This window comes from Sorex araneus, chromosome 2 (assembly GCF_027595985.1).
Source record: "Sorex araneus isolate mSorAra2 chromosome 2, mSorAra2.pri, whole genome shotgun sequence".
Taxonomy (NCBI): Eukaryota; Metazoa; Chordata; class Mammalia; order Eulipotyphla; family Soricidae; genus Sorex; species Sorex araneus.
In genome coordinates, this window is record NC_073303.1 from 88,998,203 (window position 1) to 89,023,012 (window position 24,810).

At 43.3% G+C, this 24,810-nt stretch overlaps 1 protein-coding gene across 1 annotated transcript in view; it reads left to right on the forward strand.

The window, feature by feature from the left end:
* Positions 1–2,462: 2,462 nt before the first annotated feature.
* COL22A1 (collagen type XXII alpha 1 chain) overlaps positions 2,463–24,810 on the forward strand; it is a 259,447-nt gene continuing 237,099 nt past the window's right edge. The window contains exons 1-2 of the mRNA XM_004602595.2: positions 2,463–2,734; positions 6,622–7,188. Of these exons, the coding sequence (XP_004602652.2) occupies positions 2,617–2,734; positions 6,622–7,188 (685 nt within the window). The 5' untranslated portion in view covers positions 2,463–2,616. The remainder of the gene's footprint in view (positions 2,735–6,621; positions 7,189–24,810) is intronic.

The window sequence follows — 24,810 nt, forward strand, 5'->3', positions numbered from 1 at the left end:
ATTCCCAGCATCCCATATGGTCCCCTGAGCACCGCCAGGAGTAATTCCTGAGTGCAGAGCCAGGAGTAACCCCTGTGCATCGCCAGGTGTGACCCAAAAAGCAAAAAAAAAAGAATCTCCATTGAGAGAAATTATCAAATTTTTGAGCCCTGGAATATGGTGAGCAACTACATTTATTACTATTTTATTTGTCTGGTCAATATTCGGCATATTTTATGAAAATAAAGAACTTGATAGTTGTGTTAAATATTGAGATTTGCTTTGTCCATGGATGTCATGGAAAGGATCTGCTCGGGTTCAAGTCCCTTGCTCATCTCTGACCAGCTGAATCACCCTGGGATGGGCTTGGATTTTCTGTCCATCTCAGTCTCCTCCTTCAGGGGGACATGGTGAGTCTTATCTTGAAGGATTATGAACTCATGCACCACATTCAGTGTGTGGTGCATAATAAGTGATAATAAATGAGAGTTCTTCTGTTACTTTCATAGATCCTTGATATTGTCTGTGTCAGTCTAATGTGTGGTTCTTAGCCAGTTTATAATACGATGACAGCATCAGAGAGCAACAGATACTGGCCATTTATCATACCTGACTGACTCTAAATCTAGTTTTAGTTGTTTATTATAATGCTAGGACCTGTGCTAGGTTCTGGAAAAAAAGTATAATGAGCATATCAAAGAAGTCCTTGGTAAGATTTTGTGTCCTTCCTTTTCTGAGATCCTCTGATATCTGACCTTCACCTCTACCCCACCGTATACTATTCTGGGATCGTGCCTTCTTCCTTTTCCTATGGCTGTCTCCTCTTACTCTCACACTACTGTACTATATATTCTTGTGAGGTGACCTATAGTGCTATGGTAAGATAAAGTGCACATTGCCTTGAGGGTAACAGGTACCAGTGTACAGAATCCAGGAGTCAGACCGGAGAGCTGCTCACTTCTCCTACTGTTTTGTCATTCTCTCTCCCTGAAACAGAATTTGTGTGGCTGAATTTTATTCTGCATTTCACACTCACCTTGTCTGTTCATGGTCAAGAAATTTTGTCTTCCTCTAAAATGGTCCTGTAAAAAAAAAAAATCTCCCACTGCAACTGTTTTCGTACCTATTTGTATTTCTCTCTATAGCACTTATTTTATCCTAGCTCTGGTCTGCAGCCTCTCTCTCTCCTCGGTGTCAGAGATTGACCTTGGAATGAATTGGATGTCGTTCATCATCCAGTCCTCAGCATCTGGCACATGAGTGCCACTGCTAAATTTTATTGAATTGGCTATTTCCCTTTTCCTGGCTCTTAGTATTAGTAATGACAAATACCTTTTGAAATGGGCATTCACATGAAAAGAAAACATAGAAAGGGGCAATGCAATAAAACCAAAGAAGTAAGCAAGAATACAAGAGGCAGTGTTTCTCCCACTGGGTTGGCTGTTCCTCCAGAGCTGAATGAATGATAGTGTAGGTTTCCCTGTGATTGAAAAGGAGCATATTCCTTTGAAGTTTTACAGAGGCCAAAATGTGTATTCCGAGACTCCCCAAATAACCGACCAAATAGTGCAAAATAGCATCGAACACCTAAAATAACTCTTATGTATACTTTAAAAAAAAAGAGTGGTATGAAAAATATATTGCCTGTAGAAAGCAATTTTCAGGGAAGGAGCTTGGTGGTGGTGAAGAGGGAGAGGGGGGCATTCTTGCTTCTTGGGGTTCTTACTGCTTTTCGAATGGTTGCTGTAAACCAGTGCTGAGGGCTCTTTTCAATTTTTTAAACCATTTTGTCCTTTTAAAAATATGTAAAAGTAAAAATCACCTTCAGATTTCTTTTGGCCCGCTGAAACAGTTTCCTCCTTGTACTTGAATGAAAGCACAGTGGTGTAGTGCAAACTTTTGGAAAGTGGTGACAACTGTACACGATGCTCCTGAGTAAGCAACTTCAGTGGGGCATCTGTGTAGTTCTGCTGTCTCAAAGCAGAAAAACACAGGGTGATCTTTTGGAGAGCAATTCATGCCAGGAACCTTTCCCTAGGGATTTTTCTACAACTCTCTCTTTCTTCCTTCCTTCCTTCCTCCCCTTCCTCCCTCCCTCCCTCCCTCTCTCTCTCTCTCTCTCTCTCTCTCTCTCTCTCTCTCTCTCTCTCTGTCTATCACAGATTTTTTTTGACCTTCAATTTTCCAAACCTCTCTTGAGAAAATCCATTGGGGGGGGGCGGGGAAAAGCAAATATTGGTAGAGATTTAAATCTCAAGGCAGTAGATTGTAAAATATTTAACAAAACGGCCTATTATGTCCCAAAATAGAAACTAGCATCAAAATAATGGGGGCAGTACCTCAGGTCTAGTCCTAGAGCTTCAGTGGTGACTGGCCTGGCAGCTTTTCCTGATTGCTGGAGGTTGAATCTGTGAGCTGGGCTCTGCGGCGTGGGGACTGGCTCTTTGGAAGACTGCACTGTTGGCCGTGTGAAAAGATAAATCAGAGGAATGAAGACATTCAGGAGGCTGAGTCGGGGAATCGTTTTCAAATGGTTTCTTGTGGCTTCTCAGCTTGAAGACTTTTCACTGACAGCGTGTCTTTTTCTACACAGGCAATGCTCCGGTAGACCTGATACCGAGTTTTCCCGCCTGAGAAATGCTCATCCCCAAGCACGGGAGGACCATGGCTGCTCTTCGAGGGAAAGCTGTAACCTGCCTCCTCGGGGTGCTGCTGCTCTGGAGCGGGCAGAGTGGCTGTCAGGCCCAGAGGGCAGGTGGGGACCATGGGCTGTGTGAGGGCTGAGTTCTGTCTGAGCAGTCAGTGTGCCCATCCGGGTGTAGACATGTGCCTGTGTGTAAGCTGCTGACTGCATGTGCGTATGTATGAGAGAGGATTCCTCATATCAGAACTGTGTCAGTGGTCCTTCAACCAATGTGCGTAGTCGCTATGTATTCACAAGTGGATGCACGTGTGTGTATGTGTGTGTGAAAGAGATACAGAGAGAGGAGAGAGAGACAGAGAGAGACACACAGAGAGAGACAGAGACAGAGAGTGAGAGAGAGGAGAGACAGGGTTATAGGAAATGAATGCACTTGGAGTCAAGGCAGAGGAGGTGGCCAGGACAGAGATAGACACAAAGGAGTGACCTACCTGAGCACAATTGTGAGTCAGTCATCTGCGGATACCTTTATTCATAAAAAATTTATTCATTTTATTTAGTTATCTATTCAATTTTATAAATGGCATGTACTAGGACCCATTTTTGCTAAACAAAAAAATCAACATGGATTTCTCCCTTTATGACAAAAAATGACAAGGAAGATGTATTTAGTATACTTTCCATGACATCCATTTCTGTAATTCTAGTTTTTATTAGATAGTAGTGTTACTTTAGACTTTATATGCTATATCATATGATTTGTCGTATTGCTTTGAGAGGATCTGAGAATACTTGACATATTTGCCTTATAAAGTAGTGATGAGTGTTTCTTCATTTGGTGAAAAAATATAGGAAAACTTGCACACTCTTAGAGAGCAGGTGAATGTGACATGTTATGAGCTTTTCTCTCAATAGCTTGTAGGGTAGTAGGAAAAAGATCTGCCTTAGGACTTTGTGGTAACAAGCCAGGGAAATGGATACGCATGGAGTCCAGTGAGAGGAGGTAGCCAGGACAGTGAGGAGAACATGTCAGTGGAACAGAAGGAGGAACTGGGAAAGTTTACTAGTGTTTACTACCACAGGGGTAGCAGGGAAAAGAGGTGAGTGCTGTCTTTGCCCCCTCTGAGTTCCTCTCTATAGGAGAGACATAAGGAATAGTAAGAAGGTAATATTTAGAGATATAAAACCTTAATAATATTATTATTTTAATGATATTAATTATATTACATTAATAATATTATGCTATAATATTATTATACTACACAATAATAGAATACTACATAAATAGTATACCCAGAAAAGGGTTCATTGGGACCCCTGTAGGAGCATAGGGAGAAGTTCCTGTCAGTAAATATATGTTCTTAACATACTGCCCTGTTTTGAAGATAAGAGAGGAACTTAAAAAGAGGCTCAGAGCTCCTCCAAAAAGTGAAACTTGCAATCCCAAGAGCATTCATTACTTCTGAGCTCACACTATTTCTTCTTTTAACCTGCAAAGAAAACCAAAAATAACAAAACTCCCTGAAGACTGCGATATTGATATTCTACTTACAAATTTGTCTCAAGCATTTTACTTTGCTGGAGCCCATCCAGGTCTGGCTGGCTGAGAACACAATGGTGCAGGCATCTGGTTCTCATGTGAGGAATGCACTGTGTCTGGTGGATTTCTGTGTCCATCCAGATGACCCCAAGTTTAGGCTGACACACAGGATTATCACATTGATAGGCGAAAAGGCTCAAAGAGTCCTTGTCCTCCCTTCGCCAAGTGGGAAACAGAGGCCCAGAGGGAAGCAGTCCCCTGCTGGGGGGGTAATAGTGGCCAAAGCCTGTGGCGGAATTGAGGTCATGAGCTAAGGCACTGGCCCCAGCTTCAGGGCCCATCCTGAGACAGCACTTTTCAATCTAACATGCTATTTAATACCTCTATTCCCTGCACACTTACAGCAAATGCTGCACGGGCTCCAAAGAATCCCTTGGTGAGATGTCTTAAATAAATGGAATTCTGCAACCTTAGAACAAATTTGTTCAACGATGACAGCCTACAGGCCAGACCCTGCTGGGCTCTTAGCAGCAGTTATTCTGAACAGATTGGATATTATTGTCCCCAGGGGCAGAAGGGTGACCTTCTGTTCCAAGAATTAAAACTCCCTAGGAATCATCTCTGAATCCATATATCTGGTCAAAGACATTCCAAGGGGCCTAATCTTGTTAGAGAGCAATCCTGCTAAGGTAAGGATTTTCCTTGACTCCCACCAGGCAGGTTACAATTGGGCTTTTAAATACTAGGAAGAAAGAGAGATGTTAAACATTTAGAAATGTGCTGGCTTGGAGCAGGAGAGTGAAGCATGTGCATGCACATGTGCACGTGGCTGTGTGGGAAGGAGGAAATGCAGTGTAGGGGAATCAAACCCAGGGCCTCACTTGAACATGTGTGCTGTATGACTTGAGCCACAAACCCGATACCTTATTTTCTTTTACCCTTATTTTCTTTAAAACTTAACTAATTTTAAGTATGACATCATCACTATTAAAGACCAAGTTTCATTTCTGCATCTGTTTGCCAGAAGTGTTTCTTTTAGTATGTTTTCTCACACATAATCACACACAGAGACTTGCTAAGTTTTTCTACCCCTTGTTCCCACAACAATATATTGGAACGATGAATCCATGTTGGCAAATAAGAATCATTTTCAAGCATCCCTGTCAGGATTTCCCTGCATTCCTTCAAAGGAGTATGTGGTGATTGTTATTAAAGTAGATTTACTTTGGTGATTTTTCTTGGAGTTCAACCCAGTTTGCTTGGCAACGCTGCCATGATTTTTCACAAATCATTTTTAGCCTTCTGTATACCTGACTTTTCCTAGGAAAAATTTTAAAACTTCATATGGTGGATCAATAGCGTTTTTCTTTCACAGTTTTGTAAAATTAAAATTTAAAAACATAATATTACGGGGGCTAAAAATGAAATAGTTTTAACTAAACTAACAATAGTTGAATAAATTGACTATGCTCTGACTATTTTCTAGTCTTATAAGATTCGTTTTTTCAACTGAAGCTCACAAAAGTCTTGGCAATGCTCATTTTTGATGTATGTATATATGTATATATATTAAATTATTTAGAGACCATTATTTTCAAAGTTATTCATAGTTAAGTTTCAGGCATACAATGTTCAAATACCACTCGTATCATCAGTGTCAATTTCTCTCCATCAATTGCTTAGTTTCACTTGCATACCCCTGCCTGCCTCCGTTACAGATACATTTTTTGGGGTTTGTTTTTGTTTTGGGGCTACACGTGATGATTTTCAGGGTAACTCCTGGCTCTGTGCTCAGGGATCACTCCTAGCAGTCTTAGGGAACTATATGGGGTGCCAGAGATGGAGCCTGGGTTAGCTACGTGCAAGACAGATGCTCTACCTGCTGTCCTATAGCTTAGGCCCAACAGATACATTTTTAAGTTTGGTTGTTGAAATTTTGATCTTACAGGTTCAGTTTCATTGCTTGTGTAGTTCAGACATGCGAATATACCACACCTCTACTCCATCAATGTGTCTGAGTCCCCTACTTCTGCCAGCCTCTTCTTCCTTCCTTTCCTTGATTTCTCTCCTTCCCTATCCTTAGTTCTATAGTGTAGGGAGCAGGGTATATATTTTAATATCCCTCTCTTTGATATCTTGTATTTCCTCTTCCGTTATTTTTTCACCACAGGAAAGTGAAATCATCCGGTGTTTTCCCTTCCTTCCACATACCCATACATGATATCCCTAGTTCCATCCAAGCTGTAGCGAGTTCTAGATCTCATCCTTCCTTGCAGTTGCATAGTTGCATAGCATTTCATTGTGATTGTATACCGCACCTTCAGTATCATAAAGTTGGGAAACTGAGGTTTGGAGACAAAGCCCCCCAGAGAGGCGGAGTGAGACGTGTTTGAAGATCTCTGCATCCCTTGGGACCACACTGGTCTGCCCTGTGCTACTCTTCATTCACTCTCTCCTGCAGGTTGCAAAACTGTCCACTATGACCTGGTCTTCCTCTTGGACACCTCCTCCAGCGTGGGGAAGGAGGACTTTGAGAAGGTCCGGCAGTGGGTGGCCAACCTGGTGGACACCTTCGAGGTGGGCCCAGACCGCACCCGTGTCGGGGTCGTCCGCTACAGTGACCGGCCCACCCCAGCCTTCGAGCTGGGCCACTTCAGCTCGCAGGAGGAGGTCAAGACGGCCGCGCGGCACCTGGCCTACCACGGCGGCAACACCAACACGGGCGACGCGCTGCGCTACATCACCCGCCACAGCTTCTCCCCGCAGGCGGGCGGCCGGCCCGGCGACAGGGCCTACAAGCAGGTGGCCATCCTCCTGACCGACGGCCGCAGCCAGGACCTGGTGCTGGACGCCGCGGCCGCCGCGCACCGCGCCGGCATCCGCATCTTCGCCGTGGGCGTAGGGGAAGCGCTCAAGGAGGAGCTGGAGGAGATCGCGTCCGAGCCCAAGTCCGCACACGTCTTCCACGTGTCGGACTTCAACGCCATCGACAAGATCCGCGGCAAGCTGCGGCGCCGCCTGTGCGAAAGTGAGTGGGGGCGGGGCCAGGCGTCTGGGGGCGGGGCCAGGTATCTGCGGGCAGGGCCAGGCGTCGGTGGGCGGGGTCAGCCGTCTGTGGGCGGGACCAGGTGTCTAAGAGCGACGCCTAGGTGGGCGGGGCCAGGTGTCGGTGGGCGGGGTTAGATATCTGTGGGCGGGGGCAGTTATCTGTGGGCAGGTCAAGTTGTCTATGCTTCGCCTAGGTGGGCGTGGGCAGGGCCAGGTGTCCTTGAGTGCCGCCTAGGTGGGCGTGGGCGGGGTCAGGGCGGGGGTCGAGCTCCCTGGTAACTGGAAACAGAGAAGCCCAGGACTCAGAGTAGAGGCTCCCTGATCAGTGACATCGCCCCAGCTATCCCAAAAAGGGGCCGGAGCTACACGATTAACAGGTGGCAGAGGTGGCCGGAGTCACTATTTTTGACTCTGAATGCTGTGGCACCTTGTTCCCCAGAGTGGCGCTGCCCCACAGGGTCCTCTTCCGTCCTTTCCCAAGCTAACCGGCGGATGTGGAGGACAAAACGGAGAGTGGGGTTCTGAAGCTCACTCCACCCACCTCTGAAACCTTTGTGGGCTAGTTAAGTGGCTTGGAGTCACATGTTCATTTAAGCCTTAACTGTCTAACCTGTGGGTGGGGACCCTCTATGGGGTCAGATTACTGAAGGCAGGGGTGGCAGGAAAATTTTAGAAATTTGTTTTAAAATACATTTGCTTATGACTTATCGGTAAACGTTTGACTTGTAATCCTTTGTATACCTTTAGACCTAGGATTATGTAAACATTTCTTGAGTATGAAAGATTGTTGATGAGGAAAGTTCAAGAAGCCCTGACTAAACCATTGGGAGCACTGATCACTTTTCAGGGCTGGTGAAGTTACCACCCACAAAGGTCTCAGCCCAGCACCTGCAAGGAGTGGTCATCTGAGCCAACCAACACGTTCTGGAACTGTCTCTGCATTGAGAGTTGGTCATTTAGAGATGGTTGGTCCAGGTGCAGCTGATCCCAGAGGCAAAATTCTGTTGGGCTCTAAGATAACCCAATGCCTCTAAATTATTTGTCTGGAAAGTTGTTTGTGGGTGGAGATGGGAGAAGGAAGAAAAGTAGGGGATGACAACATTTAACAATGATGATCCTAGGCTGTGAACAGGGAGGTTGACCTCCAGAACCCCGCGGGGGCGGGGGGTGTCATTCTTAGGGTAACCTGCTCCTTGGAACAGCAAGGACACTGCAGCTTTCTCATGCACCTGCCAGTCTCCATCTTCTGCCTCTGCCAATTGCACTGGGTGACCTTTGCTCATTTGAGGTCACCTTGGTTGATGGGCAGCCATCCTCTTTGTACACTTTGCTAGGTGCAGGGCAGCCTTGAAACAGGAACAGTAAAGCTGGAATTGGCAGTGAGAGGTGTCACTGGGACTGGGCTTGGTGAGAAATTGTGTCTGAGACTGCATGTCTTGCTTTCTCTTCCACACTGTGAGTCTATTGTCTGTTGGCTCATTTTATTTCCATGCATTTACTTACAGATCCTTACTGGAGATCTAGTTTTTGTGTGGCCTTGGCATGTAAATAAAGATAAGACACAATCTTGAGTTCAGAGTGTTCGTGGTTGCCATAAAAAAAAGAAGAAACCTTTCTGAAGGTGTGAAAATGTGATACTGGGGGTTGACTTTAATAAAGGTACACAGAGACTCACAAGCAGGGTCGTGCTTTGATCCTGATTATGATCCTAAGAATGAAGAGGAGCTACCTGAAGGAAGTGGTTCAAAAAGACCAGGGTGAACAGCAGGATCTTTAAAGGGTTTATGAGTGGCACAATGCAGTCAACCAGTTGCAATGGGCCCTGAGTCCAGATTTAATGGGCGGGTGGGTGGCTTTATCCTCCTGTCATGTTTTAGTGACACTTTGTGTGCTAAGATGAGGTTTTGAAGGGTTTGTACAAACATGGCATGACCAGGCCCATGTGAGAATTAGATGTTGGCTTCACAGTAAACAAAAGGAAGAGGTTTCACCAAATGCTGAAAAGAGAGAGCTGTTCGCACAAAAAGGCTCTCAGTGACTAGAGCCAGGAGGACAGGAGATTCTGCCCCAGCAGGTGTAGATCCACCCTAGCCTGGGTAGGCCACCCGAATGTTTCTAGACCAATCCTGGAAATAGGCACTACCTATTTGTGGAGGAGTTAGATACCACACCCACTCCCTTAAGGAAAAGGATTTGATCAATACAGGAAAATCAAGGGATTGGAGGGAAGGGAGGGGAAGGCAAAAGCAGGCAAGCCCTGAACACTACAATCATCCAAGTTTCAGGAAGAAGTCACAACTTCTCTATCTCCTTGCTTCTCTAAATGCCTAAAATATGTAAGTGGATACTCAATACTTGAAAGGAATCTGCTTCTGTAAATACAGCTGTCTGCAGGCAAGGGCCTGCTCTATTCCTGTTGCAAACAAATCCAGATCCCCATATAACTGCTTCCTTAGAAACAAAGGAAAACAAAATTGCTAGCAGAAACATGGTGTAATAGGTAGTAAGATTAAATCAAGGGATGACACAAAAATCCAAAGAACCAGGAATCCCTGGTTACATAGAAAATGCCCTTGAGTGACCTCAACACAAAGAGGCACTATTTTCAGTAGTCTTCATATCGATGGTCTGGGGAACTACTGTCTAACTCTGAGTGAGTTTAGTACAGCAGTGACTCAATAGAGCTGACCCACTCATTCATTCATTAACAGCCATACACTGTAGTAGTCATTAGATTCAATATAATCCCTCCACTCTTTTAGCCTCAAACACCCAGCCTTCATTGTGCCAACACCTGATTTAATGCAAATATTTTAGTCACTGACTCAGTGACTACACATTGAATTATCCCTATGAATGCTTGGTACCTAAGATGCAGTGATGTGTTCAGGAGACCCTGAGGTGTTGGGAATGAAACCCACTGATCTCCTAATGTAGAGGAGGAGCAGTCATGAAGCATCACTTGCCCATGTACAAATTGTGACCTTCAATACATATTCCATGGGTCTGGGTGAGGATGGACAGGACTGTGCTGCCCAGCATGGTTGGCCATTAAGAAAATGTGAGGGCTGACCTAGACTGACAAGTACCATAAGTACCTTTGGATTTTGTAGATGGAATATAGACAAAAAGAGTAAATCATCTTACAAATTTATTCTTATGTTAATTGCATGATAGAATGATATTCTGGATCAAATACAATGTACTAATACCGTTAATTTTTTTTTTTTACTAATTTCATTGAGACTACTAGAAATTTAACATTATATGTGAAGGTCATTGTGGGGCCCCCTCTTCTTCCTCCATCTTCCTTACTCTGTCCCATATACCTTTAATATTGGTGTAATCGATTATTCTAACATTAACTAAGCATGTTCCTTTTGCTTTAGAAACCTTTCTGACCATTCAGCCTGTCTACAAAGGGAGGAGGGGAAGCTATGAGCTATAGAAGGCTCCCCTTTCATAGGATAAGCTGAGCTTTAGGTCCAGGCACGGGACCTAGAGTTGGATACAGAAATCTTGTATTCTCACCCCTAGTCTTAAGGCAGCACACAAATTGGGGTCTAGGAACCATGACTATTTTGGTCTGGAAGTGCAATGGAGGAGGAAGTTCCATGTGAAAGAGAGTAGGGATAGGTGTGGGATTAGGTTGAATTTGTGTGACCATTGCAGAATCCATTCTTATGTCCATGTACTCCTGTGACACCCTTTAACCTGGAACGTTCTTTTGGTTTTCAAGATCCCACATCCTGCTAAAAGCTTTATTCACATTTTAATTGCATTTCATTATTCCTAGTCTGAGCTATTAGGATGTCTTGGTACAGTTACTTATTTGTGTTTTTCTTTTCTACCACACTTATGATATACTCTATGCTTACATGCTTTGTCTTAATGTATGCTTAACATGTGCTATATCCTATGTTGGAGTTGTCAGTCTAATGACACCTGATTTATTTGTGAAGACTGGGGTGCTTTTACTCCCCAATATAGCGGTTGGGAATGGAGCAAATGTAGGAGATAGAGCCCTTTTGCTGTTACTTCAGGTTCAGAGTTCTCTTTAATGTAGAATAGCTAAGAAGCATCTCTATTCTACTTTTGATCCTAGTGGACTGTAGTTTCATTTACTTTATTTTTCCTAATGATGCTGAAAACATGCCTCCTCCAGCATACCATCATATTTTAACACCCAGCCCCTTTTTGTCTCTTAATCCCAGTCTATTACTTAGAATAATCTCAGTTCTCTTTGTCAGTGTTTACTGATCAGTGGAGTATTATTTTGTTTCTTTTTGCATATTTTCCAATATGACATCCTTGTATTGCACACAAAAGTGAATGATTCAATTGTCTTTTTTACTTTTGATTGATTTTGTTTTGCAGACTTCAGGCTACTTCCATTATGCTTTTAGTAGCAAAATATTATATTTTTTATAACTGAGTAGCATTTCATTGTGTATTTATGCTCATTTCCTTTATCTGTCATCTATATACCATTGCTTACAAAATACTTTAAAACCTACCATGACATCGAAGTCTCATCCAAATTCTGTAGGTGAGCTTTCTGCTCCTTCCCATTTAATCTTTGATGACATGGAAGTTTAAGGAACTTAAAGTGTTTATTTATCCAAGATCACAGGAAACCAAATATTATGGTCTTCATTCTGTTCAAAATCCATTGCCTGAGCATTTGAGTCCTTTTCAGCTACCTTTTACAATACATGAGGTATTGAATTATTGACCCTGCCAGTGCTAAGCACAGTCTTGGATCCTACAGGGTAACAACTGGCTATTATATTCAATATATGGAGGAAAAAAGCTCATAGTGATTATAAAGTCTCCACTATACGAATGAAAAAGCATCACTGTAAACTTAGAGTAGAATAATAACAAATAGTGGTTGTTATTACAGATGTATTTCACACCCCCTGTAGCCTCCTTGAAGGAGGCCTCCACATAAGGTCTGTTAAGACACGTGGCTGACTGTCCCCAGGCCCTGAGCTCATGCGGAGAAGAAACTCCATGTCACCACATCAACTCCTGCCTGTCTTTATGCCGAAAAGTTCCCAGGGGACTCAATCTCAGTCTGGCTTTCTGCAGCGTGTGGGGCGGAAGCTGTGGACAGGGCCAGACCGCAGGAGCAGTGGCTGTAATTAAGAGATCTCTCCACCCAGGACTCTGTCGTGGCCACAAAACAACCTTTATATAGCTTATCTGGTGGCTCTAAGCGAGCCTGTGGAATGCTTCTGGCCACAGCTGAGGGAGCCTCCACCTACTTCTATTCTGGGCCCACTCTGTGGTGGTCCTTACTCCCCTCTTCAGATGGACGGGGGAACTTTTCTGGACCTTATTTGTAGCTCTTACACATTGGCCTGTGAGGTTAGTGTGGACGGGGCAAAGCTGCTTATGTGGCGCCTTGACAAAGAGCACGTTGTCACCTTTTTCTGTCTCCCTCTTTTTTGCTAATGTGTTTGTGGTTCCTGCTTAGACACATCTTTGTTCCAGTGACTCTGTTGACTCCGTAACGTACTTGCCAATACGACAGACTTTTTGTGTGTGAAGGAGGCATGAATTTTATTGTGCAATGTGGTTCTCACTGGAAAAAAAATGTTGGCATTCACACTTGGGTTCTGTATTTCTCTTAGTGCTTAATTCTATGCACAAAACTAGCCCATTGTGGTCTCAACTCCGTGGAGATTGTGTTGTCAAGTGAGGTTAGCCTGGGGAATGGGTCTGATATTGACCGAGATGGCCTCCCTTATATTTTTAATGTGACTGGTCACAGTCCACTTTCCCTGCTAAGTGAATTCATTCTTAGGTTCACTTGAACCTTTTGGTTTGTACTTTTCTCTGCTGTAGTACAAAACGTTTTCAGTAAATAGTACAATTTATGTATTTGGAGTAAATTTTATAGCAGGCCTTTATAGAAGCCACCTCATAAGTGGATATTTCAAGGACCCTTTGTATGTATTATAGAGGTTTTTTTTTTTTTTTTTTTTTTAAATTCAAAACAAGTTTGTTGACCTCCAACTATCTCCTAGACATTTTTCTGAGGTACAAGGTACTGGTAGTGAATGAACCCATGTAGTTTTCTTTTAGTGTGAATTTCCAGGAAGGAAGGAAGATAGGTAATTTAAATATCAAACAAAAAAAGATGGTGATTTCATACAGTGATAGATGCTTTGAAGAAAATAAGCAGGTTAACAAGTATGGGGAGATTACAGGAAGGCCCCTTTGAGAAGATAAAATTGAGTTCAGCTTGGAATGACATGAAACAGCCATCACTGACAAGATTTATGGGCCAGTCTTCCAGACAAAAGCAGTGGCCAAGCAAAGGGCCTAAAGTAGGAGGGGGCTCCCATATTCAGGGGGGTCACCGGGGTGGGGGACAGCAGCTAGAAGCACTTGGGAGGTGTAACTCATACTTTACAAGGAAGCTTGACTAGGTGACTTCCCTGCCCCAAGCTCACACAGCTGCCGTGGTGTGGCGAGTTTTTCTCTCACCTGAGCAAAATTCACCACAAACTCTAGAAGTAGTCTCCCCTTGAAGACCCATGACAACAAAAGGGTTGGGTTGACTCTTGGCAAATGTGTGGCATGACTAGCCTCAGGATTTCTTTGTATCCAGCTTCCTATGAGCCTGAGTCTTGTAATTATCAGAGAACAAAGCCCTGTTGGTGACATTGTCCCCAATGACCCAGACTTCCTGATTACAATCCTGCCTCTTACCCCTATCCCCACATCCCACTGTCTGACCCAGAGACAGCAGTAAATTCGGGATACACACACACATCATACACACCACACTACACACACACACATTATATACCAAATACATATATACTCCATATACAATGCAAAAACACACATCACATCTCTATACATCCCATAGACACATTCTACATAATACACACATTATCATGTTGAAATATAAAATCACATCACACAGCGCACACATACTCCACACATAATGTACATACCATACACATGTATCCTACAGGGAAAACAAAACATCACCTAAAATATACTATATACAAAATATATATCACTCATGCCACACATACATAGTACACCTGCATATATCACATATAGAACATAAATAATATTCATGTTTTAACCACATGCATACATGTACCACACATATGTAGATTACACAAACAACACACAACTCAGTAGACATCAAAGTATACCATACATATCACAGAAACATCTATGTATAGATAAATACATCATTCACACAAATACCAGACACACTACACAAATGCCAGATACACACATTTCATATATGGCTTACAAGCATGCCAAACATGTCATATATATACACACACACTTAAACCACACATACAACATACTGCACTGATTATATTTATAAATGTAAATATATACATTTACACATATGTGTGTATATATAAACTATTATATATAAATTATATATATATGATTACACAGACATCACACAGGCACATACGCATGCTATGTAATGGCACAAATTCCAACTCAACATACCACATCCACCTTGAACCCCCCACATATACCACCTATACACAAATATACTTCTCACTACACACCTCTGGTGTACAGCCCTGCACACACTATATGTGCCCAGTAAATGCATGTAGTGACTCCCTAAACACACACACAGATAAATTCTGGGAAGATGTCTATGGCTAAAAGGCAACCCCCCCAGCTAGTCCTCTGGGTGGACTCAAAGGCCAGGGAGGAGCCAGTGGCGGCAGCAGCTGTGGCTTTGGAGCCTCCAAGTGGATGTCTGTGGTTTGGCTGTGCAGACCATACCAGCCTCAAGAAACCATTCAGACCAGGCCCCCGCCCTTTTTCTAAAGGTCACTGGAAGTTCCTCTTGGGAAAACTTGTTATGATGGTGGTCACCCACTATAGTAATTAGGTTACTTAATTCTTATTAGATGCTGATTTTTTTAAATTATAGTGATGAAAAACAAATTCTTTCTAAATTTATTTTCTAATTTGTATACACCAAGGCAGAAAAACATAGTCTTCTAACTCTAACTCTGCTGTCCAGACCAAGGCTGGTGATGGATATCCCTGTTGGACCCCTGTCTCTACCTGAAACTCTATGCTCTGCACATCAAACCCAAAAAGAGGGTCTGCCTTGGTTTCTGTTGAGTCACGAATGTGGCTCCATCTCCTTTAGAGCAGGAGTGCCTCCCGACCCCCACTACAAGTCCCATGTGATTCCATTACTTCCATTCTCCTCTCACTGTCCATCCTGCTCATGGCTTCTGATTTCTGACTTCTTGTAAAAGCACAATAAGGGACACCCCTACACCAGTGAGCTCTGAACATGCCTGTGGATTTGTTCCTTTGGGTAGATTACCAGAAAAAAGCTGCATAGGTCACTTCCGCATTCCCACTGTGATTCTGTCACTGAGGAGTGGGGCTATTGGTCAGGTGTGTTGCTTAGGACACAGAACTGGAGCTGGCACCATGTCACCCATTTCCTTTATCAAGCACAGTACAGCCTTAGGCCGGCTGCCTTACTTTCTTCTTGGATACACAGGAAAGAGATAGCAAGTGTCCTACCGTGGAGAGTCTTAACAGAATTGAATGGACTGGAATGAGAAAGAGCTTGGTACAGTGATAGCCATAAACACACATCTCACAAGTGCTTCCTCCTGTTGTGATATTTATAAATAAATTATTTGTAAATATCTATGTATGCATAGGTGTAGTAATGTTTAGGCACCAATTTTATCTCTTTTATCATCTCTCTTTACATGTTTTTGTGTAGATACACTACTTTGCAGAAGAGTTATTGAATGTGATACTATTTACTTGTGGCAGTAACCTTTAAATGATCTTATATGATTTTCCCCCTAACTGGCTGCTTCTTCTGAAATATTTCTCTGTATTTATCTGCTACTGCTCTTGAGACAAATGGAACTTTGGAGAGTGATTTGGTAATTGTGTTCCATAAGCTCTGTCACCCCCTCTTATATGGTAGGGTTTTTACCCTGTGGAGGGAATATTAACCTCTTGGAGAGTATATACATTAGGGTGTAGGAGAGGATTGTAGGCAGAGTTCTCAGGGAAGTCTGGGTGCAAAACCTGCCTGGTCTCCCTCATAACTGTGACTTTATAACATCATAATCAGGTCTAAAATGCCAAACTTTGGTTTTGAGTAACACTGTCGAACTGTCATCCCCATTGTTCATCAATTTGCTCGAGTGGGCACCAGTAACGTCTCCATTGTGAGACTTGTTGTTACTATTTTTGGCATATCAAATATGCCATGGGGAACTTGCCAGGCTCTGCCATGTGGGCAGGATACTGTTGGTAGCTTGCCGGGCTCTCCGAGAGGGACAGATGAATTGAAGCTCAGTCTTCCACGTGCAAGGTAAACACCCTACCCGCTGTGCTGTTGCTCCAGGTTTTGGGTATTTTTCACAAATTTATTCTTTAAAGCTTTTATTTCTTGTACAATGAAGAAAACAACATCACTCTCTACTTTCTAGAGCAGATGAAAGATGCACAAAAATATTTTCTTTGTAACACGCTACATAATGGTCAGCCAAGTCAGTACCCAACACAGTTAGTGAATGTGATTAGTGCCCATCACAGCAGGTCATCACTGAATAGTTAGTGACCAGTCACACTGAATACCAAAGCCAGTAGGTGCCCTCCATAGTTAATACACAGAATCTCTAGGATGCACCATTGCTAATCCTCTCATCTGAGGTAGAGATAAAAACAAGAGGTTAGAATTCAAGGTTCTGAAACGTGATATAACTGATATGAGCTCTCTGTCATAGGAATGAAATTGAAAAAATTCAGAAATTTTCTAGATACTGAATTTTGTAAAGGAAGTGGCTCATTTTGGAAGGCAAGGATTTCTTTGGACAGGAGATGACAGACTTCAGGTCAGAGCTGTAATAAGTCATCATTTTTACAAATTGTGTTTCAGCAAATGCTGCTATGTCAACTTGTTTTTGCATAGTCTCTGGCTGTATTTGGACTGTAACCACAAATTGAGCAATTGCAACAGAGAACTCACAGCCTGCAGAGTCTGAAGTACTTATTGCCTGACCATTTATAGAAGAGTAAAATTTGTTGACCTCAGATAGTCTGTTTTGATACGATGGCAGGAAATCTAAGTCACTGCCACTATCTTCCAAAGTGAAGTTTGGGTGACATCTTTTAAAGGGACTTCTCTTTCCTCCTTGGGTGTTGAGTGTGGTGGGTGGAATTCCTCTTAGAGGTGGGGATTTCTCTTTCCCTTTTCTTTTGTGTCTTGGCCTACATCAGCTATCCCCCTACCCTTTGAATTACTAATGTTCCTTGCCTTACTTATATCCCCTTGCATTATGAGTGCTCTTTGCCTGGCATATATGAGTTGCTCATATATTCTTAGGGGATTCTCATGAATGTTGGACCCAGTAGAACTAGAGAGGACTGTATGGTCAGGTAGGAAGCAATATGCTGCCATGTCACTGCCTGCCTGTGGGGCTTCCTGCTAGCGCAGCACTCTCTGTCCTGGTGGCATCCTAACTAAAATGCATAATGCACCAACATAAGTGTGACCATCTCATTACTAGGATCATGTCACGCCTAGTTTTTCAGCCCGTGGCTATTGAATGTTTATTTTACACAGTACTTTTAGTCTGAGTAGATAAAAGGACAAAAATATAGTGGACGAAACTAAATTGGTACTTGCAATTTAGGTAGCCTAAATATAAGTAAATATATGTCTCTCTGTAAATATGCATCTATATAATTGAATGTATGGAGAAATACTATGTTTCTGTGTAGCATAAGGAGCCAACCTTATCCTGGCTGAATTTGTTTCACAGTTGTGAGAGGCTTTTACCAGTTGTAGGGACTTTCCAGGGAGTGTGGCCAATAACATGCAATGGCTGTCCTATAGCCTCACATTTCCTGGAAGGCTGAAGGCAAACAGTCATCTAAACTATGTTCTACAGGAGTTTGGCTGTAAAATGGGTCAGTCTTTGTTATTTAAATTATACAGATTCCGGCTTCCTTGGGTTAAACTACACATGTACACAGACCCCTAAGATAATTAGACAAGCACTTGTACATATGTGTGCCTGAATCCCCCCAACATACACATGCATACAACACACACACACACACACTGTTATTTATGCTATTTGTTACCTATGTGAATTTGAGCAGATTTTGTGTCTGTACATTCTGTACATTCAGATGGTTTGAATAAAGAAGATGATCTAATGAATCTATACTTATTCCCCACTGTTTTACACATCCCCATTTAAGAGAGGTATCAGTCAGAACTCAGAGAAATTGAAACACACACACACACACACACACACGCACAAACATATGCACACACACACACACAGAGTTTTTTAATATTCAACCCGGCAAGCTCACAGTGCCATCTCCACGGTTTGTTTTTCACTCCACCTTCTAATTAATACCTTGGCACACCTGGGAGAGTAACATTTCCAGTGGGGACAGATGGGAGAAAAGTGTGAGAAGCAGGCGAAAATGTGTCCTGGTTTGGAACTGAGTGTACTCTAGGTGGCTATGTGCACACAGGTGCAGAAGATTCAAAAAAAGAGCTTGGGCCGCCGAGAAGCAGTTCGGAGTAAGAGGAGCGGAGGTTGAGGTTCTTGCTCTCTGACCCTACGAAGACAAAGCCATTCCTGGGGAGATTGATCTCCCAGGGGCCCTGGCCTGCGGCAGGGAGGGTTGGGAAGGTGACTGCTGGCACTGCTGATTTAGAGAAAATGGATTAGCATGAGGTACAGGGGGAAACGAGCAGACCTGGAGCAGGATGGTTCTGAGCGTCTCCGAGTTCTGATCATGGAGACTGACTGGGCTCCGGAAGCCAGTTGGACTGGGTGGTAGGAGAAAGCAAAGACACAGGAACTTCCCCACACAAAGGGCAGAGGGAGGAGGTCTTTGCTGGAACTTGTTGGCTTACAGTCTGCTAGAATCTGTGTGTGTGTGTGTGTGTGTGTGTGTGTGTGTGTGTGTCTGTGTGTGTCTGTGTCTGTGTGTATGAATGACACTCACTTGGAATTGAAGATGAAGCTTGCAGCCGCAACAGCTACACTATTTCGGTGGAGGATGGGATTGCAGCAAAGCTCAGGCTGCAGCGGGTGGGGCACTCAGTTTCACCCCCAACTGTGGGCTTTGAAGCAAGCCTCTGAGATGACTGTAGTCAGCCGTGGGAGGTGCAGTCTGCCCACGGAGAGGAGAGCTCAGGAACCAGGGGCCTCATCTCCCCAGTGTGTTCTTGAGCGGAACACCCTGCCCTCAGACACTCAGCCCAACTCCAGTTGTAACTCTGCCTTTACACACTGGTGGAGAAGAAATCACAAAGACCACGCCTGCTGTTTCTCACATCTGGCTGTGATTTCTCAGCAACCTCACCAAAGCCACACAAAAATGCACTTGGTGGCCATTCCAGTGACCCACCTCTCGCAAGCCTCCAGGAAGATGTCCCAGAGCCAATTAGGAGGTCAACGGGTTAGCTAACACTTCTGCTCAGTGACCTAGCACCCTTAAGTCTTGCTCCGTTCCCACAGAACGTGGGATCTGATAGAATAGGGGTCTGGTTGGGTGGAAGACTGCACATCCCCTCTGCCTTTTCTGATCCCTGCTCCTCACTGCCTGCATTCGTCACTGCTGCTCTGGGGACATGACCCTGAGTGTGGACACGGATATCTCTGATCCCTGGCCACATGCTAATAACGGAGAGCATGTGGCTGGGGTTGGATGAAATAAATAGCACTATATCTCGTTTGCCCATCTCCCCTGCGAACCACAGGCTGGAGGAGGCAGGAATGTCCCTGTGGGGAGGCATTTTTAGCTCATTTAGCCAGTTTTCTGCTTTCCCAAAACTGAGAAGAGATGCCATGTGTCACAGCCACAGTGAGTCCAGTCATTGCTGTCACTAGGACCCAGGCCTACTGGGGTCCAGCTCCTGCTATGTCTCTGGCCTTTCTGCCTCCCTCCACCTATTCTACAAGACTATTATCTGTTCCATGGGCTTAGCGAAAATGTAGCCTCTGTGATCCTCAGGATTTCCGTGATACATTGTCAGGAGATCGCCCCTCCGTTTGCACATTCCTCTATGTACCATGAAGGCATGTAGAAAAGTAGGGTGGGATTTTGTTCATATTCTTACCTCTAGGCCTGTACAGCAGCTTGAGATGCCCTGTGCTGCAGGCCCCCGCCTGACCCCGTGAAAGCTCAGGGCTTGTGCTTAGGGGTGGTTATGGGAGGTAGGCTAGTGTGGATGACACGTCACTAAGCTGCCCTGGAATCCTGAGATAGGAAGGAGAAAAACCAGTTTCTGCATAAGATCTGATGACCTGGTACTGAATTTGGTAGTCTATGGATTTTTCTCTCGTCAAGTCCTTTAGAGCCCCAAATGACAAAATATTAGAAATGGGGATTGACTCAGTTCTAGAATTGAGCAAACTGTCTGGAGAGTCTTATAAAACTGAGGGTGCCACCCACATAGACACAGGTTTAATCTCTTTGAGCAGCTAACAGAACAGATAGAAAGGAAGACGCTTAAGGGGTGTTTGTTTGGGCTGAGCGGATCAAATTACTGGACCCATGTTATGGGTTTAATTTCTTAACAAGTCACTTAATCTTGTGAGCCTTTATTCTCCCTGTGGAAAAATTATATGCAGTCTACAGAGTTTTGGAAGTAATGGGATGCAAAGTATTTGTTATATTAAGATATTCAATAACATCTTATTTTCTTTTCCTTTTCTTCTTGAACTCTCATATTCATTTTGTTTATTTATAGTTGCAATAGTGGTTATAATAGTGTTAATGATTGTGCTTTTGGTGAACAAAGGTACTGCTCCTCCACCATTACAACACCTTCCACCTCTGTCCATAGGTCACTTCTCATGTGCCTCTTTCTCCTTCCCCCTCTCCTCTCTCCTTGGTAATCTTAGTTCGAGTCAAAGTTCATTTTTTCAACACTTTTGAGTTCCTTAAAATAGTATGCCTTATGATTTCAAGATGAGACAAATGAAGTCCATATATAAATATGAAATTTAGAATAGAATAATTAGCATCTCTAGTTTTCTTTCTTTTTATAAAGTAACTCACAATATTTGATTATACTTAATATTTGAACACCAATTCCACAAACCATAACACCTTCCACCACCATATTTGGAATGTTTCCATCCAAGTCCCAACCCCTGATCCAAAGCAGTACCGAAGTAATTTATTTTGTATTATTTGTTATGAATAAACCACTGGAAGTGATTCAAAAAAAGTTTCCTTAGAGGAAAGTGTGTGAAGACTATTGTATTTCACCCAGGGCCCATCAAGCCCTTCTATAAGAGATTGCTAACATATTATTGAAGGTTGAGCCTTGCATGCTTAAATATTATATATATCTGTAAAAATATATTTCCCCCTTTCCTTGTAATATTGGTTGCCTTCTACTTTAAACCCCACCAAATGTAGTGCACTACTCTTGGAATATTAGTGGTGTGAGGTATGATATGTCGAGGCCGTGTGGACCAGGAGAAAGTTCACTCATGGGTGAAGCTTGGCCAAACATGTTGGAGAGTGGCCACAAGCATGGTGGTGGTTGAATTCTAGAGGTTTTCAGCTGCTGGGTTTGGGTCCCTTGGGGCAGGGAGGGAACTCACCCAACCCTCTCCGGGGTGCTGGGGTGCCCCAAGTAAAACAACCTGGCGCAGGGTCTGGTGGCCTGGCTATAGTGTGTGTCATTTTATGCTCTCTTCTAGGAGAGAAGAACAATGAGTCTCCATCCGTTGATGAGATACTCTGGCACCAGCTAGAGGGGGCTGATGGGCATGACTGCAGGGTCTCGGGAAACGGGGAGACAGGGTCTCATTTTCTTGGTGACCCTATTTTTAAAAATTACTGTGGATGAATCTCTTTTTATTTATTTAATTTTTATTTATTTTTTCGTGAGGGGTCTTAGAGCCACTCCTGGTGGAATTTCAGCCAGCCATACAACCACATAGGGCAATTCAATACTAGGGCCTCAGAATGCTGAGAAGCTTAGGCCCCACAGGGCAGGGGACCACCAGGCCTACTCCAGTGTGCCCAGAGACCTGCAGGACCACATCCAGTGCTATTTTGGTGCCTCAAATGATACACCCGGAATTACATGGGGGATGGAGTGCTAGTGATCAAAGTAGAGTCCTTACCATGCATGATCTCTGTGCCAACTGCGGACACCCGAGATGAATATTATTATAAATGAAAGAGGTCTGTTGTGAAAACATTTGGAAGGACACCTGTATTCCAGTAGTTTTACAAAAGAGCTTCCTCTCTATGCATTCCTAGATGTAAAATGGATAGTTTAAGCTGGTCTATCTAATGGAAAAGCAAAGTTCATTTGCCATAGCTTCTGACTATATTAGCCACTTTCAAAGCTTAAACATGGTCTGAACACCAAGCACTTTCAAATAAAAATCCGGTACTGTCTTGAAATCTTAAAGTTTGGCTTTCAGAATCTTTTTTTTCTTTTTTTTTCTCAATAAGGAGTAAAGAGAGATCTCAAATATAAAATGTCTAAAAATGAACTTGTGTTATGGTTCCTAGTAGTTTGAGACTCTGGCCATGCCTTACCATTTCCATCCTCACTGAATGACTCCAAGTTACCATCATCCACTGCTACAGTCCACACTTCACACCTTGAATGTGTCCTCACAGTCTCTAGTGACACCTACTGGTACTGTATTTCTTGGGACACCCTCCCTTCCCCTCCCAGAAGGCAAATGTGGTTCCAGAAACAAGGAGCAAAGAAAAATAGCTCTCTCCTCAGAGGTCACACTCACCCAGATACCACACTTTTCTTGTATTTAGACTTCTTCACACCTGTTCTCTCCCTCATAGGCAGAGCTACCTCCTCATTGCCCTGCATTTCAAACCGAATCTTGAGATAAAGGGGTTCTTCTGACCAATCATGTAAGCTATTTCCTCCTCTCAAAAACTATTTTAGTCTCAGGACTTGGTCTCTGTCCCTCCAGTTAGGTAAGTCAAACTTCTTCCTTAGTGCTCTGCATGTCCCAAACCTTCTGCCTGCTCGCTCTTTCTATGACTGACTCCTGCTCTTCTTAGCTTTTCTGTAAGATTCAAACCACTATAATGTCATCCCAGTCCAACACATCCAACATGATCCTGGCTTTCTTGAACTGATGTTATAGAGGTGCTGTGCCTGGGATCTCCTTGGTTTAAGTGGCTTCAAAGAAAGGAAACAGGGAGAGTCCTGTGTGAGGAGAATCTAACCTTCTCCCAGAGCTAGAGGTAAACATGGCATCAGCAACTATTCTAGAGTGCCAGGTCACACTCAGCTGAAAGATGTTGTACCAGGCCCCAAACAAATGTATGCATGTGAACTAAAAAAACATACCAATTTATGTATCACAACATTATTATATTTTTTCCACAGCCCTGATCATATGTGACCACCAGCTTGTCTATCTCTGAGTTGGTTCTCTTCTTCCACTAGCATATAAGAACCAAGAAGACAGGGTTCATGTGACCACATAATTGACTTCTTGTACTTATGTCATACCCAGGGATGTGTGTGCTAGATACTGTCTAACTATGATCATATGTGAATTTTGAGTGTCATGCACCAATTAATTTCTAATTAATTATCTCACATAGTTTATAGGATGACCTTGCCGGGGGAGGGAGAACAAGTACTAAAACAAAAAATTCATCTTATTTCTTCATCTTATAACACCAAGGATGTAACTTCCATGGCAGTAGAGAGATCTGTAGATTTCAACATGCCCATTGACCTTGGGAAATATGGTCTCTCTTTAGCCATACTATGGGTTCAGTCCGTTCTCAGGAATATAGGCACATGCTCAGACTAGTGGAGGAGAAATGAACCTGATAGGCTTTTTTTATGTCTCTTAATCTCTGTCTTGATAGTCTCCAGAAAAGTATTGGTGTGTTATATTCAGTGTCAGAAATCCCCATATGGGCGAAAGCCCAGCAACCAGGTGTGGTTGCTTTGTGTGTTCCTGAGAGTACATACTGCCCTGATCTCCTAGGTCCAGTGTTTATAGCCATTATCAGGTCCAGGGGGTTGCTCTTTTTTTCTGCAATATTGTGTCACTTTCCACCAGACTAGCCTCTCAAAATATATATAAACATTTCCCCAAAGCCTCCTCACACAACCACTCTCTCCCTCCAGTCTAAAGGTCTTGGGAGATGACCATTAATCAGCAGTAGTATCAAGGACCTCGGGAATGGCCACCAGACTGAAATACTTACTTTGACTAAAGAGAAATTGCACCAGGAATCTCCAGAAAGTTCTAGAGCAGGAGATGGAGCTATAACTTGGATGTCAGGTCATATTTTCATCTGCATGATTAGCATGTGTTCCTGGAGCAGTTAGTAACTTTTTTTTGGTGGGGGAGGGGTGATGCTACTTGGTTACCCATGAAATATAGATACTCATGTCTCCCCCACAAGTTTGAGAAGTAGAGTAAGTTGTTATATGTGTGTGGTTTTGAGACAAATAAATGCATAGCAGTTTAGCTGATTTTTATTATAATGGACAGGGTGATTTCCAGTGTTGAGACATATTGATAGAATAATGATGAGGCCTATGCTC